Below are 20,349 nucleotides of genomic sequence, written 5' to 3'. Positions count from 1 at the left end.
TGGTGGTTCGATTCCCGGCCCGCGTGACTCCACATGCCGAAGTGCCCTTGGGAAAGACACTGAACCCCAAGTTGCTCCCAATGACAAGTTAGCACCTTGCGTGGCAGCTCTGCTACTATTGATGGGTGAATGAGACACAGTGTAAAGCGCTTTGGATAAAAGCGCTATATAAGTGCGCCATTTACCATTTATATCAAGGAAGTCAACACCTCCCACCTCCCAATGTTTCAACAATGGCTGGTCTGGGAACCATTGTGTGTGTTTTGGAATTCTATCCCAGCGTTTCACATTTCCCATTGGTTCGATGCCAATGAAAGAAGAAAGTAGGTTTACAGATTTGTTGTCAATCCATCTTACAATTATGTTGTTGTCTTGGTTTATTCTGAAATCCACTGACTCGCTTCCCTTCGTCTTCAAATCTTTTTCCTCCAGCTTGTTGCAGTCTTTTACCCTGTTCATTCAGACTGTGCCTATGTAGTGGATTCCTCTTTGTTGTAGGTGTTCCACCAGTGGAACTGATGTAAAATAGTTGTCTGCAAAGACCTTATGATTTTTTTTTTTTTCCTGCTGGATGTCATTTTCAGGACAACATCTCCACCAACACCAACATCAGATCTCTGTCTGGATTTTCTGCACCTTGACAAGCATCAAAATCATAAAGAAAGCTACTTTATCTAACTCATCCCCACATCTCGAACCCCCATTTGTGAGGTTTTGCTGGCATATATTCATGTAGATTAGATTTTCCCTTGAATGGCAGCATCATTTCATCAACTGCATGACAGTCTTCAGGAGGTATGCAAAGAAATTGTTCTCGTAGCTTTTGTAACCATGGCCAGAGTTTCCGTAGTTTATCTTTCATTGCATCATCGGACACATTGAGGTTGTCCTGAAAGTGAATCAGTGTCAACAATTTCAGAAATCGATCTCAAGACATCACATCACAAACTGTGGGAAGACTTTGCCTTCATCTCCCAATAGGCTCGTACTAATCCCACGTGCATGTGCAGACCTGCTCAATATCTTTGTCAGTTGTGTTCAATGACTTTTCCTGTTTCTGTACACTGGACAAGTTTGTTTGTTTTGCAAGTTCCTGTAGCATTTCATTAGTAACAAACTGTTTGAAATACATGCATGGCGTCCAGTCACGCCGGTCTTCAACACATTCATCAAAATCAACAGCTGGACATTCAAAGTATACTTTTCTCCACCTGCATTCATTCCTTTTATCTTTGCTAACTGCTTTAGAGAAGATTGGCAAGTGCTTACTCACTTATCAGCACACTTGGTACAGGGTGTGGCCCATCGAGTAGTAAGGCGTCATGAGAGTAGTAAGGCTGTGTGAGGTTTGTGCTTGAATTGCTGGGAATTAAAGCGATCCAAACTAGTGTATATTACACAAAGTGATTGGTGCCTCCACACCACTTGAGGTATTATGACGGTGGAAGTACAGTACAGTGAAGTGCAGTACATCCTGGGCCTGGGGGAATGGGTTTCAGGCACAGGAATGTCACGTCACAATAAGCTCTATAATGATCACTCCCAACTGTGACAAGGAGATAAAGCCCTAGTGTTACTCCTCATGATATTTTTAGCTCAAAATTAAGTGCCATGGTGCAAAGGCACTTAGAGAACTGTGAAACCTACACTTACTACCTCAATATCCTCAAAGAAGTGGTGAGAGAGAGACAGGCAAAAGAAGTGGTGAGTGGGGTGGGGGGTGTGGGGGGGGGGTAATATACATTGGAACCTGTTTGATTACACAGTACTTATTTCTACTTCATTTTGTAAATTTCTATAAAATTGAAAATAAGTCAGTAGACATAAAAATAATAACAATAATAAAAATCATTACTGTAAAATATTTATTTAAACAAAAATTAAAACAAATTGTTTTTATAACATCTTAATTACTGTAATTTGGCATTTGATGTTCATTACAATAAAAATCGATACAATAACAATGATCGATTAGTGGAAGGTTAATTACCGTAATATTTTTCGGATTGTATATCAGTTTACAGCTTGGGAAAGTACTGTAAAATAATAATAATAACTGTCTGTTTTTCTGGAAGCCTGATTACCGTAACATCTCACAGGTTCTCTACGTCAAGTCTCCACACAGTAATTTACTGTACTGTCTTTTGACCGCATTTTAAAATGTTCCCCGTGCACAATTGTTTAATACATTTATTTGCATGTTTCGCTCATAAAAGACTATAATCCATGAACATAAACCACGGTGTGTTGGTGCAACCCTTTCCACATTAAAACATCTACATTCCCAATTGAAAGCATAACCATGATCACCGAATACCATCATTGTCAAAGTGCTAGAATTTCTCTTCCTTGTGTCTCCCAGCCTCATTTCCGCATTTCTCTGTGTATATTCTTCAAACATATCTTTAATAAAAATGGCAGTACCATCAGAATGATTCCTCGCCTGTGGCGATGAGGATCTCCTCAGAACTCGGAAGTCTTTACACTTTAACTTCGAACCTTGAACGTGAACTGATGAGCTTCACAGATTTCAGCAATTCTGCAGGTCTGGGTTTTTGCTAGTCTACAGCGATGTAGCTTGTTCTTTGCTGTTCCAGCGCTGGTCAGCTGATGATCAAGCCTGAAGGCCCAGGGAGCGAGCTGTGTTGAGAACATCATCTCTGGTCAGATAGCAGCCACAGAGCTGACGAAATCCTGTGAAGGATTCTCTACCATGCAGCACTCGCCAGTTATCGATGAAGAGAACCTTAACAGACAGAACGTAACAATAATACTGAGCACTTTCTCATCACAATACAGTGGATAATAGATGTTTACTGTCTATAGGTTAAAGAATAGTGTCCAGGTTTTTTCAGGATCTGTTACCTTGCCCGGTTTGAGTTTGACCCACAGCTCGTTCTCTGGTTTCCTGAGCTCGTCAGTGAGATGTCTGTGTGCCGCATACCAGCGCTGTACGACGTTGTGAGGAACTGTGTTTATCACGGCACGGTCGTAGTTGTTATACCTAAGGTACATTGATAACAAATGCAATATAACAAAAATTAGGTTACAGTCAGACAGCTCCCTGAAGCGCAAACGTGTTTTTGAATCCTGCGTTCTTCTCTATACCGAGTAGAGTCTCATATCTGCAGCTATCCACTTCCTAATCGCTCTAGTGTTTCCTTTAACCTGGTTGAATCAGCCAGGGTTTGTTATTTATTTATTTATTTTAATTAACCCTCCCATACTCTCTCCAGCTTGAAGACCAAGAGGACAGTGTGTACTTATTATATAAACAGACTCTTGTTATGTACTTAAGTGGTATCGAATGACACCGTATGTCATGTCACGTAAGAATGTGACTGCTCTTATACCTCATCATGTAGACTTCGTTGTTCCAGGGGTAGACGCTGAGAACTGGGCCGATGCCGATCATGTGGTTGACCTGGGTGCCAAGGTTCTCGATGAACTCGTGTTTTATGGGGACACGTGAGAGAAGCTCGAAGTTTTCAAGAGACTGCTCGAGCACTCTGTTCGCGGAGTAGAAGCCGTCCACTAACAGAGTCCTGCCGCCTGTCCCCTCGTGCCTCAGGCAGTGGAAGACCTGAATCCTGCCGTACAGCCAGGCGGAGGAAAAGTGTGGGAAAGTGGACATTGGAATAAGATATGGGCAGAAAAACAGAACAGAAAAACATTCTGGGCCTAAACAGTTTAATTGTATAGAAATAAACATTTTACTATAAGCGAATGACTACATCTTCTATCAAAAAGATCAGAACTGCAGCAAAGAAGTGGTGGTTTAGCGTGGGTCTGCACTGGGACGGTGGTGGGGGTGGTGGGGGTCCTTTTCTCTCTCTCTCTCTCTCTCTCTCTCTCTCTCTCTCTCTCTCTCTCTCTCTCTGAGCAGTGTGCCGAGCAAGTGTGTATGTGACCACGAGTAAAGCAAAGCGCAAGCTAAGCAGAAATCCACAAGTGAACTTGGAAGACGTAGTGTTATTAGTTGTTTTTTTGTTTTTTTTTTAAACTGCATTACGGTGCATAGGGCAAATACAAAAAGCTCTCTTGCGCTCTTACCATGGGTCTCCCGTGTACTCTACTGAAGCTTTCACACCTACTTATCCGGTTGTCGAGTTTGGTTTCTTTTGTTTTCACACTCCATGTAATTAAACTAAACAAAAAAACAAAACAAAAATTAAATGAAATAAAAAGGTGGCTGAGGTGCATGTAGGGCTGAAAAAGAATGCGTGAAGCTCCTTCCTTCAATCATTGGGCAGGTATGAAAGTTTCAGAAATGATAAATATCACAAAAGGACGAAGGAACACGTAGCCATGCTCGATATATTACTTCATAAACGTATAAAATCCAGAACCCATCACAGCAGTGTCGGCGTTTCAGCTCTGTCCTTCGGCTCAGGTTAGCAGCTCACGTCTGCAGAAATAAACGGTGCAACCCAAAACACGCTGCATGTTCGAATCGCTTCCTGCATTCGGGTTAAATCGGAATTCGAATCGCTTTCTCACCGCAATCAAACTGTGCTAGAATTTGCTTGGGACCGGACTGATACCACCGGTCTTGGACCGGCTGTTTTGGTCCGCACCCGACTGCGATTGCTGCGTTCTCACCTGCGTAAAGAGGAAAACGCACCAGGGTTCGATTCACTGCATCCGTGTATTCAGTCTACTGCACTTCAATGAGGAGTTCAAGCCCCCAGATCACAGTTATGCGACAGAGACGTGACCGGTCCCGTGTAGCACCGACGAAGCGAAGCGAAGCATACAGCAGGAAGATTAAACTAATCCGGAGGTGGCAGAGGGGAACTGAAACAAAGCCATGATTTCGTTTCTATAGTCATGTTCTTACTTCCTCAGCACTTTCAACAGATACAGAAGAAGGCGGCTCTCCATCTTTTGTCACGTTGGAAGGTCCTGTAAGGTGAGCATGAACCGGGGCCAGGCTACAGAAGCTCACGGAGTCAAATCGAGATTTTTTTTTTGCATACGCACCCACTGGGCTCTTGGAAGTAAGCGGTATCTGTGTGGCGGTCCAGGGCCAGTTTTGTGTACGCTGTGTCACCTCGGGAAAAATCGGACGTAAAACTCCACATTCGGCCGTATATCGTCTCTCTGGAAACACAAGAGTAGTTCTGGTCAGGGTACAAGCACAGAAATGTGTGTAGGTCATTTTGCGATTTGAAATGTGAGGAAGCACTGCTAAACATTTGAACCCTTGTGGACATTTTTGTCTTTTTCAATAATTAATTAATTATTTTAGTTTTTTTTTTTTTTTAGCATTTCGTCTGTGTTCATGCAAACAGCATAAATTTTCAAAAAGGGTGTGTATTTTTATTGGAATTTTAATATTTCACCCTCATTTGCTTTCATAAATCTATTTTATACTACGTACACAGAATAGTTCCGCTCAGGACCTTAAGGACAAAAACGTCCCCATTGAAACCCATTCAAACTGCAATATTTAATCCCGTGACGTTTAAGCATAAAATCATGCGTATTCTGTCTTAAACGGCTTTTATTTTGTTGACAAGGTTTCAAAACGTTTAATTTATTTTTTTTATAATTCTGAAATGTTTAGTATTTTCTCAGGTTTAGCTTCATGGGGAAAATCCACGCTTTTCCTTTTTTCTGATTCTGTTATATTATAGAGCGCCGCAGACCGACTGAATAAATGATGCAGCTATAATTGTGCGTGTGTGTGGGTGTGGGTGTGTGTGTGGATATCAGAGTTGTGGTTTGTATGCGTGTACAGAAATTTTATGTGTGTGTGTGTGTGTGTGAACGGTTTGAATGAAAGAAATGATATTGTACCGGAAATCACAAATCCCACCCCATGCATACGAGTCAAAGAAGGTTCCTGAGCTTTGAAGATTTTTGCATTGTGTAAAGAAACCAGCGTTTAATGGGTTAAAATTCGGGAAATGAATGAATGTTCGTGATAATGATCAGAACTGATACTAGGGGGGAAAAGAATAGAAATCCGTGAAAGTGAAAAGAAATAATATATTAATATTTCTATAACATTTTTTTGACATGGACATTTTTGTCCTTTATGGACCTGAGTGGTAGCTTGTTTTTTTGTTTGTTTGTTTGTTTGTTTGCTTTTTCCAAATCCGACACTGCATAAAAAACATGAATGCATCAAAATGAATGTTGTTAATCACTGACATGTCAAAGACTGTAATAATCAAAGAAAAAAAAATCTGCTTAGCATTTAGTATATGGAAAATAACTGCTATTTTTCTTTTTTTCCATATAAAAAAAAAAAACCCAAAACATCTGTGGCATTATGTAAACAAACCCCAGCGTTTAAAGGGTTACAATTCTGAAAATGAATGAATGTGTGGTAATTAATTATGAATAGAACTGATGCTGGAAAAAAAAAAAAAAAAAAAGTCAGTGAAAGTGGAAAAAAAACATTAATATATCATATTTTTATCAGTTTTTGAACATGGATATTTTTGTCCTCTATGGACCTACGTGTAAAAAATTTTCATTGACGCACAAGGGTTAAGTTACCAGTTAAGCATGGGCAAGACGGTGTGGCAGTTAGAGGTGAATGATATGACAATCGAAGACATTTCTACGATATGCAATAGTATCGCGATAGTCTAAAGGTTTGTTAACCAACTACCAGCAAAACAGAAGTATTGCGGGTTTTTTTTTTTTCAAAATTATGACAAACTTTTATTTTAACATCTAATCAGCCAGTAGAAAACAATATCACCATACCTTCGATGTCTCTGAGAAGTGTATTGTGACAATATTTATCATGATCTTGATATGATATCATATCGCCCAGCCCTAATGAAGTATACAGACTGTAAACTAAAGAAGGACCTGGCATCAGAGCTCATGTAAATGTTATGCTAACTAATAAAACATCTCCGAGTTTCGGTATTAGAGAACGTCTCACCTGATAATGCTAACTCTTTTGGTCACTGTTTCAGTGTCATCGATTGTGGCCGGAACGTCCTCTACAAACGCAATTCCGTACAGTAGGAAGTTGCTCAGAAATGTCTTCAGCTCATCGTCACAGCTCATGAACTTTTCCCAGCTGACGGAAGGCACTTTGGCGTTTGTGTAAATCTCAGAGTTCCACAGGATGCGTGGTTGTATAGCACTCGATTTCTGGCCCTGGTAGCTGTTCTTCGCCAGCCAGGCCAGGTTGTACCGTGTAATGTGACCATCAGGCCCTGTGCATCGCAAAATACGGAGTATATTTATTAGCCGTTTTATGTTTACTGTACTTATTTATCAAGCTGGATACAAATGAATGTATTGGCAAAACGTTTCGACAATAAATGAATGATAAAACTCTACTCTTGACCAATACAACACTGAACGGTCTCGCGCCGCAGTATCCGAGTCAACCTTTGCTCTTTTATGATTCACCACACCTGCTTCGTTCAAAAGGCACAGGCTCTATGTTGGTACCTGGAATAATAAAGACTACAGCAGGGGGCGTAGCGTTTTCTTACAAAGCCCCAAGAAACAGCCTTCCAATTAGTATTTGTTTTAGTCAAGTGTTTTATTAACAGCTTTTCTTTTAGGTAAAGGTGTAGCTCTGGAGGGTTCATGGGCATAGCGTGTTGTGGTCAACTGGGATGTCTGGATGCGGTCAAGCTCCCAGTGATCCTGACTCCTTCTGACTTCCCGACCTACCCGATCCACGGCTCCAGGCTCACTCACTGAACATGGAGTAACTTCACTTGGATACAACAGACGTAAAGTTAAAAGTCGAATGAATTTAGAAATGACCCTGATGTTCATACTCAAGCTCTTTCAACACATGAACAGTGCTTGACTACACAATAAACAGGTATAGAAGAGAAATTATTAAAAGATCGCACTATCTGGTGTCACCTAGATCAGAACAGGTTCGCTTTTGAGTCTGGTTCCTCTCGAGGTTTCCCTGCCGCTGTCACATCTGGCTTGCTCCAGAATTCATATCTGGATTTCTGTAAAGCTGCTTTGCGACAACGTCCATTGATAAACATTCGGTATATATGAAAATCCAGCTAGTTCCTGTTAGGAAAAATGTTTGTATCCTACATTTCACTCTTGAGTTGACTTCGATGACGGACACGATACCGTATATTCCCTGTTATGTATTTTTCCTTATTCACCAGTCAAGCCAAAGCACAAACTCACTTCTCTTTCAGTCAAAGTAACAGATAGATGCTCAGCGCAGGATTACTAATTAACCCTAATTTCACGTACACAGTAACATCTAGAGAATAGCGAGTGTAATGACTGCTTCGACGGCAACCTGCTGAGGTTTTTTAAAAGAGTCAAAGTTCTTATCTTTCCTATTATGCCTTATCTTTGCTTAGTAAAGATATACCCATCTTTGCATTGGCACAAAGTCAAACATCTGCTGGGAAAATATAAAAGACTGAAACATCTCCAAGAGAAAGAGACTACGATAATAAAGAAATAGTGTGGAGTCTTACACAATAAATCTGGTAAAATAATAATAATAAATAAAAATGAGAGACTGTTATATCTAAGGGAAAAACAGGTTGTCCTGCGTGTCTTGTTTCAATTAAAGAACGTGACCACAGATTTACTCAGCAGTCACACTGGGATTTACATGTAAGGAAGAGATTCTCCTCGTCCACCCGGGTCTTCGTGGGCCGGATGTCGAGGGCAATGCTGCCGGTGTCTAAATTGCGCTGGTTGGTTTTGGAGTTGTAGCACGAGGCCGAGCGGCAGTGATCCCTCAGCCACACGTAGTTAAAGTGCATCACCTGACCACCATATTGAAGTTCTGCAGAGTGAAACAAGACGTCACATAACAATGCTCAAAAACAATAGACGGTTAGATATTTATTGACTTAAAATGTCTTTCTACCAAGAGGAACGTGCGAATTAATTGTCCATAACCTCACCTCTGTAGTGCGAGCTGTAATATAAACGATCGGTCTAATATGTTATCGTGTCTGTACTCATTCACAGGGACTTTTACAGCAGATGCTCTAAGCCTAATGATAATAAACAGATTTTTAAAACGTACGTCGTGACGTATAATCATGGAAGGAGTCTCCAGTGTCGGCTCGTTTTGTACCAGTAACGCTACAAGGTTTTAGGTTTTCTCACACGAGAGAATCCACTACTGGGTGGTATGATATCTCACCTGCACAGAAGGGGATTATTTTGGTAGAACAGCACAACCCAATGTGTGTTATTCTTGGCTAAAAAGTGAGAATTTTAACAAACTTTAATCACTTGGACACCATTCATGTGTGCCAGGCTTTTTCTTTTCTCTTTTTTTTTCCCCCTCGCTGTCCAAGTGAAAAACACGTACCAAAGCAGTCGTCTAGCAGCTGCCAGTTACGAGAACCCCCAGCCACTGTGTGTTGGCTTTTTTTGCTTCCAACCATCACAGGCGCACAACCCCAGGCCCGAGACGCAGACCGCACAGACGCTCGCAGCTTCCAGAACTGGATTAAAGCCATGATCTGCAAAACAGTCAATACAATAATAATAATAATAATAATAATAATAATGTTAAAAATAGTTTTACAGGCCTGTACTGTAGATAATTAAGGAATTAGAATAGTGAATTGGTTTACAGTAAAAAAAAAAAAAAATAATAATAATAATAAAAAAAAAACCTATGTATTTGTTTCCACATCTTAAAATTCGTGGATTGTTTCAAGTTCAAATTCAAGCATGGCATAGAAAATATTCATCAAGCGTAATCAATGTGTGTAACTAACATTTAGAATTATTACTTAAGCATAACCGAATAAGCAATAGGAGTTAAAAAAGCTTTAAGTGCAGTTATTTATTAGTCATGCTATACGTGCTAATAGACAACTGCTTGAAGCGGTGGGTGTGTCCCAAATCGCGTACTTACCGTCTATATAGCAGCCGAGGTACATGTATTTTTCCCCACTACAGGCCTATAGTAGGAAAGTGTGCGATTTGGGACACAACCGAACTCTCTTGCGACACACACACACCGCTTCAAGCAGTTGTCTATTAGCACGTACAGCATGACAAATAATTAACTGCACTTAAAGCGTCCGTAAAAAACAATCAAACAAACAACAACAAAAAAAACACCGAAAACTGTATACGGTTCCATAACGAAGACGAACTGTATGTTGATACGTGAAATTCTAGAGGGACGTCGGAGGGCGTGGCGCGGTGACGTAATGACGCGGGCGTAAAACGGGATCATGACAGGAGTATTCTAAAAGCGACTCATGTAAACACCTTAATCACATTATTATCTTAGAGTAACGTCAATAATTAGATTACTGCTGTCCATGTAAACATTGTCACACTTTATCGGTTTTCAATAAAGTTTACTTCGTTTTTGACATCTACTGTACTAAACTCTCCGTCTCTGAAGTTTTTGACTTGGGATGAAAAGGTTGATTTATCCACGACAGTGGCCAAGCGGACTTGGTCCGGTCCTCGAGCGAGACCTTTAACCTTCCTGGATTGTAAAGTGGCTTTGAAATATTTACATCAGGCAAATGTTTTATTTTCAACGTAGGCTACAGTATATTACTGGAAACAGTACTTTACTGTAAAATTGTACAGTACTCTGCTGCCAGTACATTACTGTCAGGGTTTTGTTTTTATTTATTTGTTTGTTTGTTTTTATTACAGTGTTCATTTCCTGCTTCTTTCACAGCAGTTACTAAATATGTTCTAAGCTGAGTGACTGCCAAACATAATGTAATGTTTTCACAGATATTCACACATGCATACACAAAACGACTGATGTATGCATCTAAACTGCATCCTCTAATTGCATGATTGCATTTAATGTTTTATTTTTTGCATGAACTCAATGCACAAACATAGTCCAGAAAACAAATGGCATAAAGCATACTCACGGGTGCGTGTTAGAAAGATGGCAGGAATGAACTTCACACTCTCTTTACCACGAAATGACCTTTAATTCACACCTTACAGGGAAAAAGAACATCCAGCTACAGCTGCGAATATTAATTATTAAACTGAAGTCATCTATGACACTGTTAAACGACAACAGCTCACTACAGTGCAGTCTCGCAGTCTCTCAGTGTCTCTCTCTCTCTCACACCCTGAGCGCGTACAACAGGAACACGCATGCGCGCCACGTTCACGAGGTTGTGTTGTTTTAAAAAAAAAAAAATCTTCACTCTCATTGGCTCTTCCGCTCCCTAGGACCGCCCACAAAAGACGTCATTGACTGACTGGATCAAGAGCAGCTCCCCAGAAGCCCTCTAGAAGAAAGTGGGCTCTCAAACTCTTTGGGTTTTCAGGGTCAAAAGCAGGATCTGAACATTTCTGAACATTTAGGGGCCCAAAGCGACCATTTACTCATATATATACTCAAAGAACGAACTTTCTAAACAGGTAAATTATAGCAATGGAACATGCAAATAAATAACACCTTAATAATATATGAAGGTAGAGTATGGTAAAATAGTTTTTACAGAGAAACTCCAAAATGTACCTGCATCATTTTCACTATGACACCTCAAAATATTTTCTTTTCGCGCCTGAAAAGGTTTTACTTTATGGCATTTGGCAGACATCCGGTGACTTACAGTTATCTTATATATACAGCTGAGCAGTTTGAAGGTTAAGGGCCTTGTTCAAGGGCCCCGCAGTGGCAGCTTGGTGTTTGTGGGATTTGAACTCGCGACCTTCTAATCAGACCAATATCTTAACCAGGGGTTCCCAAACGTTTCCAGGACAAGGCCCTCCAAATTTCATTAATATTTGACTGAGGCCCCCCTTTTGCAAGATGTCTTTAAAACACATTAAAAATACACACTTCTTAATATATCCCCACCCCCTTTTTTATTATTAATAATTACATCTTACATATTTACATTACATTACATTACATTACATTAGGAATTGATTGTGTGTGTGTGTGTGTGTGTGTGTGGTTGTCTGAGAGTGAGAATTAATTTTTCACACCAAATTGTTGAGGCCCCCCGAGTGGCCCCCACTTTGAAAACCACTGTCTTAACCAATGAGCTACCGCCACCTATCAAAAAATGACCATTAGATCATAAGTCAGGAGTCAGAAGTCCCATCCCAGGGCCAAATGCGGCCCTGATGTTTCAGACAGATGTTAATCCGGTGCTTAACGGCTTTGTGATCTGTTAAAGTTCAGTTTATTATCGTCATTTATCTTGTAAGGAATTATTCAGGAACTGTAGTAAAACTGATATGAAGTGCACACTATGTAAACAAATGTCTGTAAAATTAAAAGTAATTCTGTGATGGACCGGCGTCCCATCTAGGGTGAATTCTTCCACCTTCTGCGTAGCGTTCCCAGGATAGGTTCAGGATTCACCGTGACCCTGATTAGGAAAAAAAAAGAAAATAACTGAAGATGAATTAATTAATTTAAAGCAATTAATAACATAAGTTTAACATATCAAAGATTGCAGTATATCTACGGGTAGAATTCTGTATTACAGCAAGACTTTCTGCAGCTCTTCTGAGTGTCAGATAGTCTATCTGGCTCTTTGGTGGTAAAGAAGGACCTGGATTCAGATACAGGCTAGGTACACTTTGGCATCGTCCTGGGACGTCGCCTTAGCAAGTGAGAGGGAGTTTATTCGTAAAGGTAACATAGATAAGAACTCTGTGAAGAGGGTTGATTGATAAAACTAATCAGTATGTGTGTGGATTATAACTACAGTCCCGGACATACTACCGCCATGTTAGCATTGTCACATGACCTTTGACGTCATCATAAACACAAAAATCATATTTATTCGGGTATTGTTAAACAAATCCCATTTAATCAAGGTTTAATACTTAAAAAGAGCCGACACTGTCTTTCACGTTTTTTTCTTATTCTTCCGAGCCGGTCCGCACCAGTCCCGTTGCATCATGGGATTGTTTGACTCTCGTGGTGTGCATCGGTTGCACACTGCAAAATCTCGGCGGAAGCAGTACGGCGTATGGGTATTTCTCACCTATATATTCGGACACACTACCACTAGCGCTCTGGCATACTGCCTTTCTCCTACTATATAGTAGGTAAGTATGCGGTTTTGGACGCAGCCGTTGTCTTCTTTCGCTTTGTGCACAGGTGCACTGTCACACTGGAACATGTTCGGGCCTCTTACTTCTTAGGGAAATTGTACAGTAACGCTACAGCGTACAAAGACATTCTATACAGTTGTGTGCTTCCAACTTTGTGGCAACAGTCTGGGGAAGGAACACATATAGTATATGGCAAATGGCATTTATTTTTAAAGGACACCACCCACACACACACACACACACACACACACACACACACACACACACACACACACACACACACACACACACACACACACACACACAAAGATAATGGCGGCAACACTGCTCTTCAAAACCCTGTGCTGCCCTCTAGCGGTGGAGGGTGGAATGGCGTCTCAGTGCGGGCTGCGGTTATGTAGCAGGAACTGCAGCTGCTCGACATTGAGGAAAGATGGCGACCAGAGTCCTTCAGAGCCTGGGAAAGGGCCTGCACCAGGCTAGCAACGGGTTCCTACCGAAACAGCAGGCGGTATTAACTCTCAGGTGAGCCCCGTTTTTGAAGTATGAGATGCTAAAAAACACATTGTAGCCCTGAACGAGTTGTCCCTATGTTGCTCAGCAGGTTTTACTCTGTTTGTTTACGCTTTAACTCTAGTAGCAGGCTATGCTAATGAACTAGACAGCCGTTTGAATGGTGTGTGTGAGTGTGTGTGTGAGTGTTAAAAGCTTAGCTGTGGAGATTTAGAAGAATGTGTCGTGTGCTCATATTTCGGGTATATTTCGTGTCTCATAACGAGAAGTGTTTAGTCTGAAGTGAAGTTGTTAAGGAGGACGGTTTCTGTAAGAGGTTGGGAGCAACTGCAGGTCTTTCAGGGTATTAAACACACCGCATTGGAGTTGGAGCTCAAGGTCATACTCCAAGCCATGGTTTTTAATAAATAAATAAATAAATAAAATTTAAAAAAAAAAAAAAAAAAAAAGTTGGACTTTGTGACCGGGGACGGTTTTTAAAGCTTCATCTGAAAGTCTGTTTGGTGTGAACATACAGGAGCTTGTGAATGTGTAGATCCACCTACACTACAGGGAGTTAAGAGAAGTTCAGCAGAGTCATGGCTGGCTGCTGTCAAGGAAAAAGGGATGGAGGGGGGTGTGTTTGTGTATTTGTGTGTGTGTGTGTGTGTGTGTATTTGTGTGTGTGTGTGTGTGTATTTGTGTGTGTGAGTGTGTGTGTGTGTGTGTGAGTGTGAGTGTGTGTGTGTGTGTGTGTGTGAGTGAGAGAGAAAGAAAGAAAGACTACGGAAAGCTCTGACGTGTGTTTGTCTCCATAATACGATCTCTTTCTGCATGACATCCCTTCTCCGAGCGCATCTTCACTAATCACTTCATGTACAACCTCACCCGTTTCCTTACAGTTTATAGACCTCTCTCTGTCTTCACAGAACCCTGTCTGCGTCCTCAAATCTAAACCGAGAAGACAGCTGGTTTAAGTCTCTCTTTGTGCGAAAGGTTGACCCCCGGAAGGACGCGCATTCTCATCTGCTGGCCAAGAAAGAAGACCATAACCTGTATAAAATTCAGTGTACGTTCCCTTTAATCAGCACACGGCTACTATGCGATAGGCTTGTGCGATATTAACCCCCCGCCCTCCCCGCCACATGCTGTTTTAAAGCATCATGAGCCGTGTGGCCGGGAACCGCTTACCAGGCAGAGACGATCGCTGTCGATGGCCGACGATTTGCACCGTTTATCCGAAGCTCGGCGTGTTGGAACGTGTCTTCAGTCGCTTTCTAATCGTGATTATTCATCTGTAGTTAACGTTATTTGTAAAGTGTTCGATTTCACCCTGCGTCGTGAGTCGTAATAAACCGAACGTGCCATTTTTGGCCAGTTTGGTCCAAAATAAACGCCAAACATTTCCAGAAAGGAAAAAAAAAAAGACTGGATTGTTTTTGAATGATGACTCGTACTAGCGTACTCTGATGTGGAATTGCGATGCTCGTACGGAAAACGCGTAAAGTTTGGCAGGTCTGGAAATGTAATACGATGTGATATAATCAGAGGAAATGTTCCCGGTGTAATCATAGCAGTGTATTACGGGGTCGAGACGATTAAATCGTTATATCGCACAAGCCTACTGTGCAGCTCGCGTTGTATTGTTTGCTAGGCAAGATTACAGCAGATTTGTTCCTTTAGTCAGTCGAGGCACAGTTTATTGCAGTGCATAACATGCCTTTCTTTTACAGTTCACAATGTCAAGCCAGAGTGCCTTGATGATTATAACAAACTTTGGTAAGATCATCCATATTGAGATGGTGCTGTGTAGTAGTTGGTGTTTTCTTGAATTCTCTCCTAACAAGTCCAAATTTGATTTCTGTGCAATCCTTTAGTAGTTTTCTTTCTAAACCTTTACGCAGATTCGCAGTGATTGACTTCACGTGTGACACTGCTTTTTGATCCAATGCATACTTTACATTTTTTAACTTGTGCTTTGGGGGCAAATAATAATGATAATTGCTCGGTTCAATGTTTTGAAAGGCTGTGCTTTGGTTCTAAATGCAAATCAACGTAACACGCTGTGTAAATTTTATGCTAGCAGAATTCCAATGCAAAAATGCTTTAAAGTTCTTGGTTTGTTCACGGAGCAGTCTTTCTTACAGCGGTCATGTACCGAGATGTTTATGTTAATATGTAATAACCGCTTCTGCGCACACAGCGAACAAGTCTTGCCGTCTATCCACACCAACCCTGATTATCCGTGCGAGCTGGTGGGCACCTGGAACACGTGGTATGGAGAGCAGGATCAAGCAGGTGCACATACACGAGTTCGATATTTTCCACAGCACTTCTTGGAGTGTTTTTATTCCTCTCGTAGCGTCGCAGTTCACTAGTGCGTATCGTTTGCTATTTATTAAATAACAACGTACGTTTCTTCTGAACAATTTATTCCCTGTTCTCACTTACGTTACAGCGCGCTCGTTCCCTCGCCGTCTTCTTTTCTTTCCTCTCTTGGCGTTGATCAGACATAACAATTTTATTTATTTATTTATTTATTTATTTATTTATTAAACCCACAGCTTGTCGTGTTCCCGAAAGAGCACCACGAGAAAAGCGTAAGCTCCTCGTCGTGAAGATATCGGGAAACTAAACGTTACGGTTTTACCTCTGACCGCTACGAAGCGCTGACACCGGAGACTCCTTCCATAAACACTAAATGAATGTCTCCTTACAATATCAGCACGTGCAAACACAACAGAACTACTGTATTGAGCCGATATCGATCCACAGCTGCGCCGTTCTACTTTCAGACGTTAAATATAACAACGTTTATAACCTTATTATATTGAGATTTCTACTTCCTGTCAATAGGCTCGTCAGTATCTCACGTTTTCCTCCGTTTACTTCCTCACAGTGCATCTGTGGCGATACAGAGGAGGCTACCCCGCCCTGACTGATGTCATGAGCAAACTCAGGATGAATAAGGTGTGTGTGTGTGTGTGTGTGAGACTTTCCTGCGTCTCAAAACTCATAAGCGTCCTCCTCAAACGATATTTTAATTTACTTGATGCTTTTAAATCATTGGGCACGTTCATTCTGTAATTCTCAGGACTATTCTACAGCTATACGTTATACCACAGGTTCTCAAACTTTTTAAAAGCAGGGGCTTTTTAAATTCCGCCGACTCGACCCAGCACGTTTAATCTATGAACATAATCCAGGTGTTCAAATATGAAACTAAACGTGTACAATAATATCCTGGGTATTTATTAGAGCCGTAGAGCTTTTATTATTTATTTATTTATTTATTTGGTATTCTTTATATGTCGAATTATTCATGTATAGATTTTATGTGAAATTTAATTCCGTGTGTGTGTGTGTGTGTGTGTGTGTGTGTAACCAGGAGTTCATGGAGTACAGAGAAAAGCGAGGGAAGATGCTGCTGTCCCGTAGAAATCAGCTGCTGCTCGAGTTCAGCTTCTGGAACGAGCCCGTGCCCAGAACCGGGCCCAACATATACGAGCTCAGATCCTACCAACTCCGGGTATGGAAAACAGGATGATGTTTGTATAGAGATTCTAGACGTTCTACGGTGCAGCATACTTTAGTTATTTGATCTGTGATGCAAACCGTATCAGTGCTGTCGTGTTTAAAATTTCTGAGGTTTCACAGCGTGTATATCTTCTCTTCTAGCCTGGAACGATGATCGAGTGGGGAAATTACTGGTAAGGAAACTGAATTGTGAAATGACGTAGGATTTGTGTTTCATTCATGTTTGTTTTTTTTTCTTCTTTCTTTCTTCTCAGTAACGTATGTTAGAGAGGTTTAACCTTCTAAACTGATTTTTATTATTGTTGCCTCTACAGCTGCTGAAATTTGAGACGGCAGGGTAACGTGCCTCAAATCACAAATTCAGTCCATAAAATAGAATATATATATATATATAAATGAACGCCAATTTGGTCACCTTTTGCTTGCTGTAATTCTCAATACTCGTAAGTTATTGCCTGCTTAAATTTGATTTTTAATAAATAAATAAATAAATAAATAAAAATCTACCAACTTATTAGAAACAATCGATTCTGCATGTACGACTGATTTAATGCATCGAAATGAGTATTACAAATAAATCTGCTGATTTGATGACGGCAGACGTTTTAGCGCTCTGCTTATTTAAGGTAAGTGTTATTCAGCACACACTGTACCCCGGGGAGTTTACTGTCGGGAGCAGGACGTTGTCACAGGACACGCCGGCTTGTGACGTGATCGTTTTAGACCCTGTTCCAAAAAGAAGAAGAAAACCTCAAATGAAGTGCTTTATATTGGGCTTCCTGATTCAACTGTAGAGTGCTCAGGTCAGTCGATAAAAGCGTTCGTTTTTGGAGCTCACACGGTCGTCTACAGAACTATGCAGAGTTTTGCTCAGCTAATCATGCTGTGTGTGCTTTCAGCAGTCTATGTGAAAACGGTTTTAAAAATAAAATGTGAGATGCGTAGCGAGAGCGTAGACCTATGAGAGCGTCACTCGGCGCTCTAAACTCAAATATACTGCCAAGTGTCGGTAATAATAGTGTGCCTGTATTTAGTTATCCTATACGTTATGAGTTTCTGGAACACGCCGAACAGACATGAGTTTCAAAATCATGTCTGGGGATCTGTTTGCTTATTTTCTGACCATTTGTACGCTCAACAACTTTAATAAAGCAAGTACTATATTTACGTCTATATAACAGGGTGAACCGAAATATCATAGCACGATTCTCGAAGACAATTCTATGATTACGCGATATTTTTGTTTGTTGGTCCAATTCTCTAAACACTGCGCTCTGAGTGATTAGCGCTGCCACGTCGTGATCCGATCACCTGAACAGGGCGTCGTGTCCGTCGTTGCAGGTCTGATAATAAAACCGGTTGTGATGTGTTTGCAGGGCTCGGGCTATCGAGCTCCGACAGCAGAACAACGAGGCGGTGGGAGGCTTCTTCTCTCAGATCGGAAATTTGTACATGGTGCATCACCTGTGGGGTGAGTGAACCTGAAACTGCTAGCTTGTGTGAATGTCTGGTTACGGTTATGGCAAGAGGAAAGAGGCCGTTTTAGCCGCTCTTCTCATCATTTCAAACGTACAGGATCATCCTGGCTTGTTAGAATTTATAACGATGTTCTAAAAGGTTTAAACTTTTAACCGTGTTTTTTTTTTTTTTTTTTTTTTTTTTTATAAATTTTCAGCGTACAAAGACCTGCAGTCAAGAGAGGAAACTAGAAACGCAGCTTGGCAGCATGAAGGTTGGGACGAAGCTGTCTATTACACAGGTGAGTCTGTTAAGATGATACTGAAAAAAAACAAAACCGGTTGAATTACAAATCTCTAACACCCCCCCCCCCCCCCCCCCCCCCCCCCCCCCCCATGTCATCATTAGTTCCTCTGATTCAGCACATGGAGTCGAGAATAATGATTCCACTGAAGACTTCGCCTCTGAAGTAGCTGCCTCGTCATGACCCGGACAGAAAGCTGCAAATCAGATTGATTGATTGTTTTTTATTACAAGAGTCCAACTGAATTTCAATCAGATTTTGCACTGCTGTGGATCTCTGCTCAGTTTTGAAAACAATTTTTTGTAGCATTCTAACCTTTTCATTTCCCCCCTCGGTTTTGCGCCGTTTCCCAAATTTTCTTACGCTCATTGATTAGATTTGTGCGGCCATTTTGATCAGAATTTCTCAACACCAGAGAGATGAATTACTCCGAATACACACGGCACTCTAAAATATTATTAATTTTTTTTTTTAAAAAACATAAGGTCTCCTAGAAGAACGGGGTGTTTTGTTTTTTTTTCCCTCCTGGTTTGTGCTTGTTACCATAGTTACAGCGCTTCTGTTGTTCATGTCATGAAGCCTTTTCAATGTTTTCTTTAAAATCCATTCAGGATGTTTTGTCTATCACTTCATTTTGAGATGTTGGCACCTTTTTTTCTGATTTCTGAGTGACTTCCAGCATGCTGTTTTGTTTTTTTTTTTTTTTTGTTTTGTTTTTTTTAATTTTTTTTTTTTTTTTGTGGGGTTTTTTTGTGTGTGTGTTCATTGAGTACGAGACATTGATCAAAATATCCTGATCTGGAACTTTAGTCAATAATGTTCTTGTCTTCTGCATATTTACTGTAGTTCAGTTTTATAACAGTAATAGATCTGTAATAGAAACCGAAACCATGTGGGTGATTAACGCAGGTAGTGCGAGTCTTGTGTGCAGAAATAATTGTCTAATACAAATGGAATAAATGGTGAGATTAAAATTGAGTAATACACTATGCTTATTTTACTGTAAGAAACCCAAGACGGGATAGTTTGCTGAATACTGACGGTGGTTGTGGGAAACGCAATTGAATTTTATATATATATATATATATATATATACACACACACACATATTTGAGCTGAAGTGTGAAAACGGTTCAAATGCAACTTCTTCAAAACGACAACCCTTTAAGCTGGGGTTCTAACAGTCCAATAAATTTGACCGTCATTTCTTTCATTTGCAGCAATGTTGTCTGTCTAGATCATTTCCAGTCACTGATTAGGTTACAGCCATGACGTGTGACGAATTGTCGTACCTGTCCTCTTTTATCCCAGAGATCACCTTGTTAATGAACGAGTAACGGATTATCAGACAACGTGGAAGCTTAATCTTTCCACTTTGGGAAACTGGCGAAACTGGCAGGATGTAGTTCTACTTAGCCAAACTGAGATTCTGTGTGGATAATGGATGGATTCATACGTGATATGCAATGTGGTTTTATTTAATATCCACTGCTTTGAGGAGATTAGATGTACACACTGAAATAAATTTATGATTGAACTACAGATTA

At 40.7% G+C, this 20,349-nt stretch overlaps 2 protein-coding genes across 6 annotated transcripts; one reads left to right on the top strand and one right to left on the bottom strand.

Annotated features, from left to right (window-relative positions):
* Window positions 1-1,851: 1,851 nt before the first annotated feature.
* On the bottom strand, window positions 1,852-11,076 carry tmlhe (trimethyllysine hydroxylase, epsilon). Of its 4 annotated transcripts, none has more exons than XM_017492323.3 (8): window positions 10,851-11,076; window positions 9,302-9,455; window positions 8,588-8,764; window positions 6,908-7,187; window positions 4,984-5,103; window positions 3,354-3,590; window positions 2,866-3,004; window positions 1,852-2,746 (listed from the first exon to the last, which is right to left on the bottom strand). In XM_017492323.3, exons 2-8 carry the CDS (start codon window positions 9,450-9,452, stop codon window positions 2,615-2,617), a joined length of 1,236 nt encoding a protein of 411 aa, XP_017347812.1. In that variant the 5' UTR covers window positions 9,453-9,455; window positions 10,851-11,076; the 3' UTR covers window positions 1,852-2,614. The 4 variants fall into 4 exon arrangements, with proteins under 4 accessions (XP_017347812.1, XP_017347813.1, XP_053543844.1 ...); XM_017492324.2 differs by lacking the exon at window positions 10,851-11,076 and adding an exon at window positions 10,066-10,149; XM_053687869.1 differs by lacking the exon at window positions 10,851-11,076 and adding an exon at window positions 9,857-9,993.
* Window positions 11,077-13,378: 2,302 nt separating this feature from the next.
* On the top strand, window positions 13,379-20,344 carry LOC108278766 (protein NipSnap homolog 2). 2 transcript variants are annotated; one of them, XM_017492327.3, is made up of 10 exons: window positions 13,379-13,536; window positions 14,433-14,572; window positions 15,237-15,282; window positions 15,707-15,801; window positions 16,403-16,473; window positions 16,892-17,032; window positions 17,182-17,213; window positions 18,417-18,511; window positions 18,716-18,799; window positions 18,907-20,344. In XM_017492327.3, the coding sequence occupies exons 1-10, from the start codon at window positions 13,445-13,447 to the stop codon at window positions 18,969-18,971; spliced, it is 861 nt and encodes a 286-aa protein (XP_017347816.1). In that variant the 5' UTR covers window positions 13,379-13,444; the 3' UTR covers window positions 18,972-20,344. The 2 variants fall into 2 exon arrangements, with proteins under 2 accessions (XP_017347816.1, XP_053543848.1); XM_053687873.1 differs by lacking the exons at window positions 15,237-15,282; window positions 15,707-15,801.
* Window positions 20,345-20,349: the final 5 nt, after the last annotated feature.

This window comes from Ictalurus punctatus, chromosome 18 (genome assembly GCF_001660625.3).
Source record: "Ictalurus punctatus breed USDA103 chromosome 18, Coco_2.0, whole genome shotgun sequence".
Classification (NCBI taxonomy): Eukaryota; Metazoa; Chordata; class Actinopteri; order Siluriformes; family Ictaluridae; genus Ictalurus; species Ictalurus punctatus.
The sequence above is the reverse complement of the archived record's forward strand: the minus strand, read 5'-3'. Positions and strand labels throughout refer to the sequence as shown.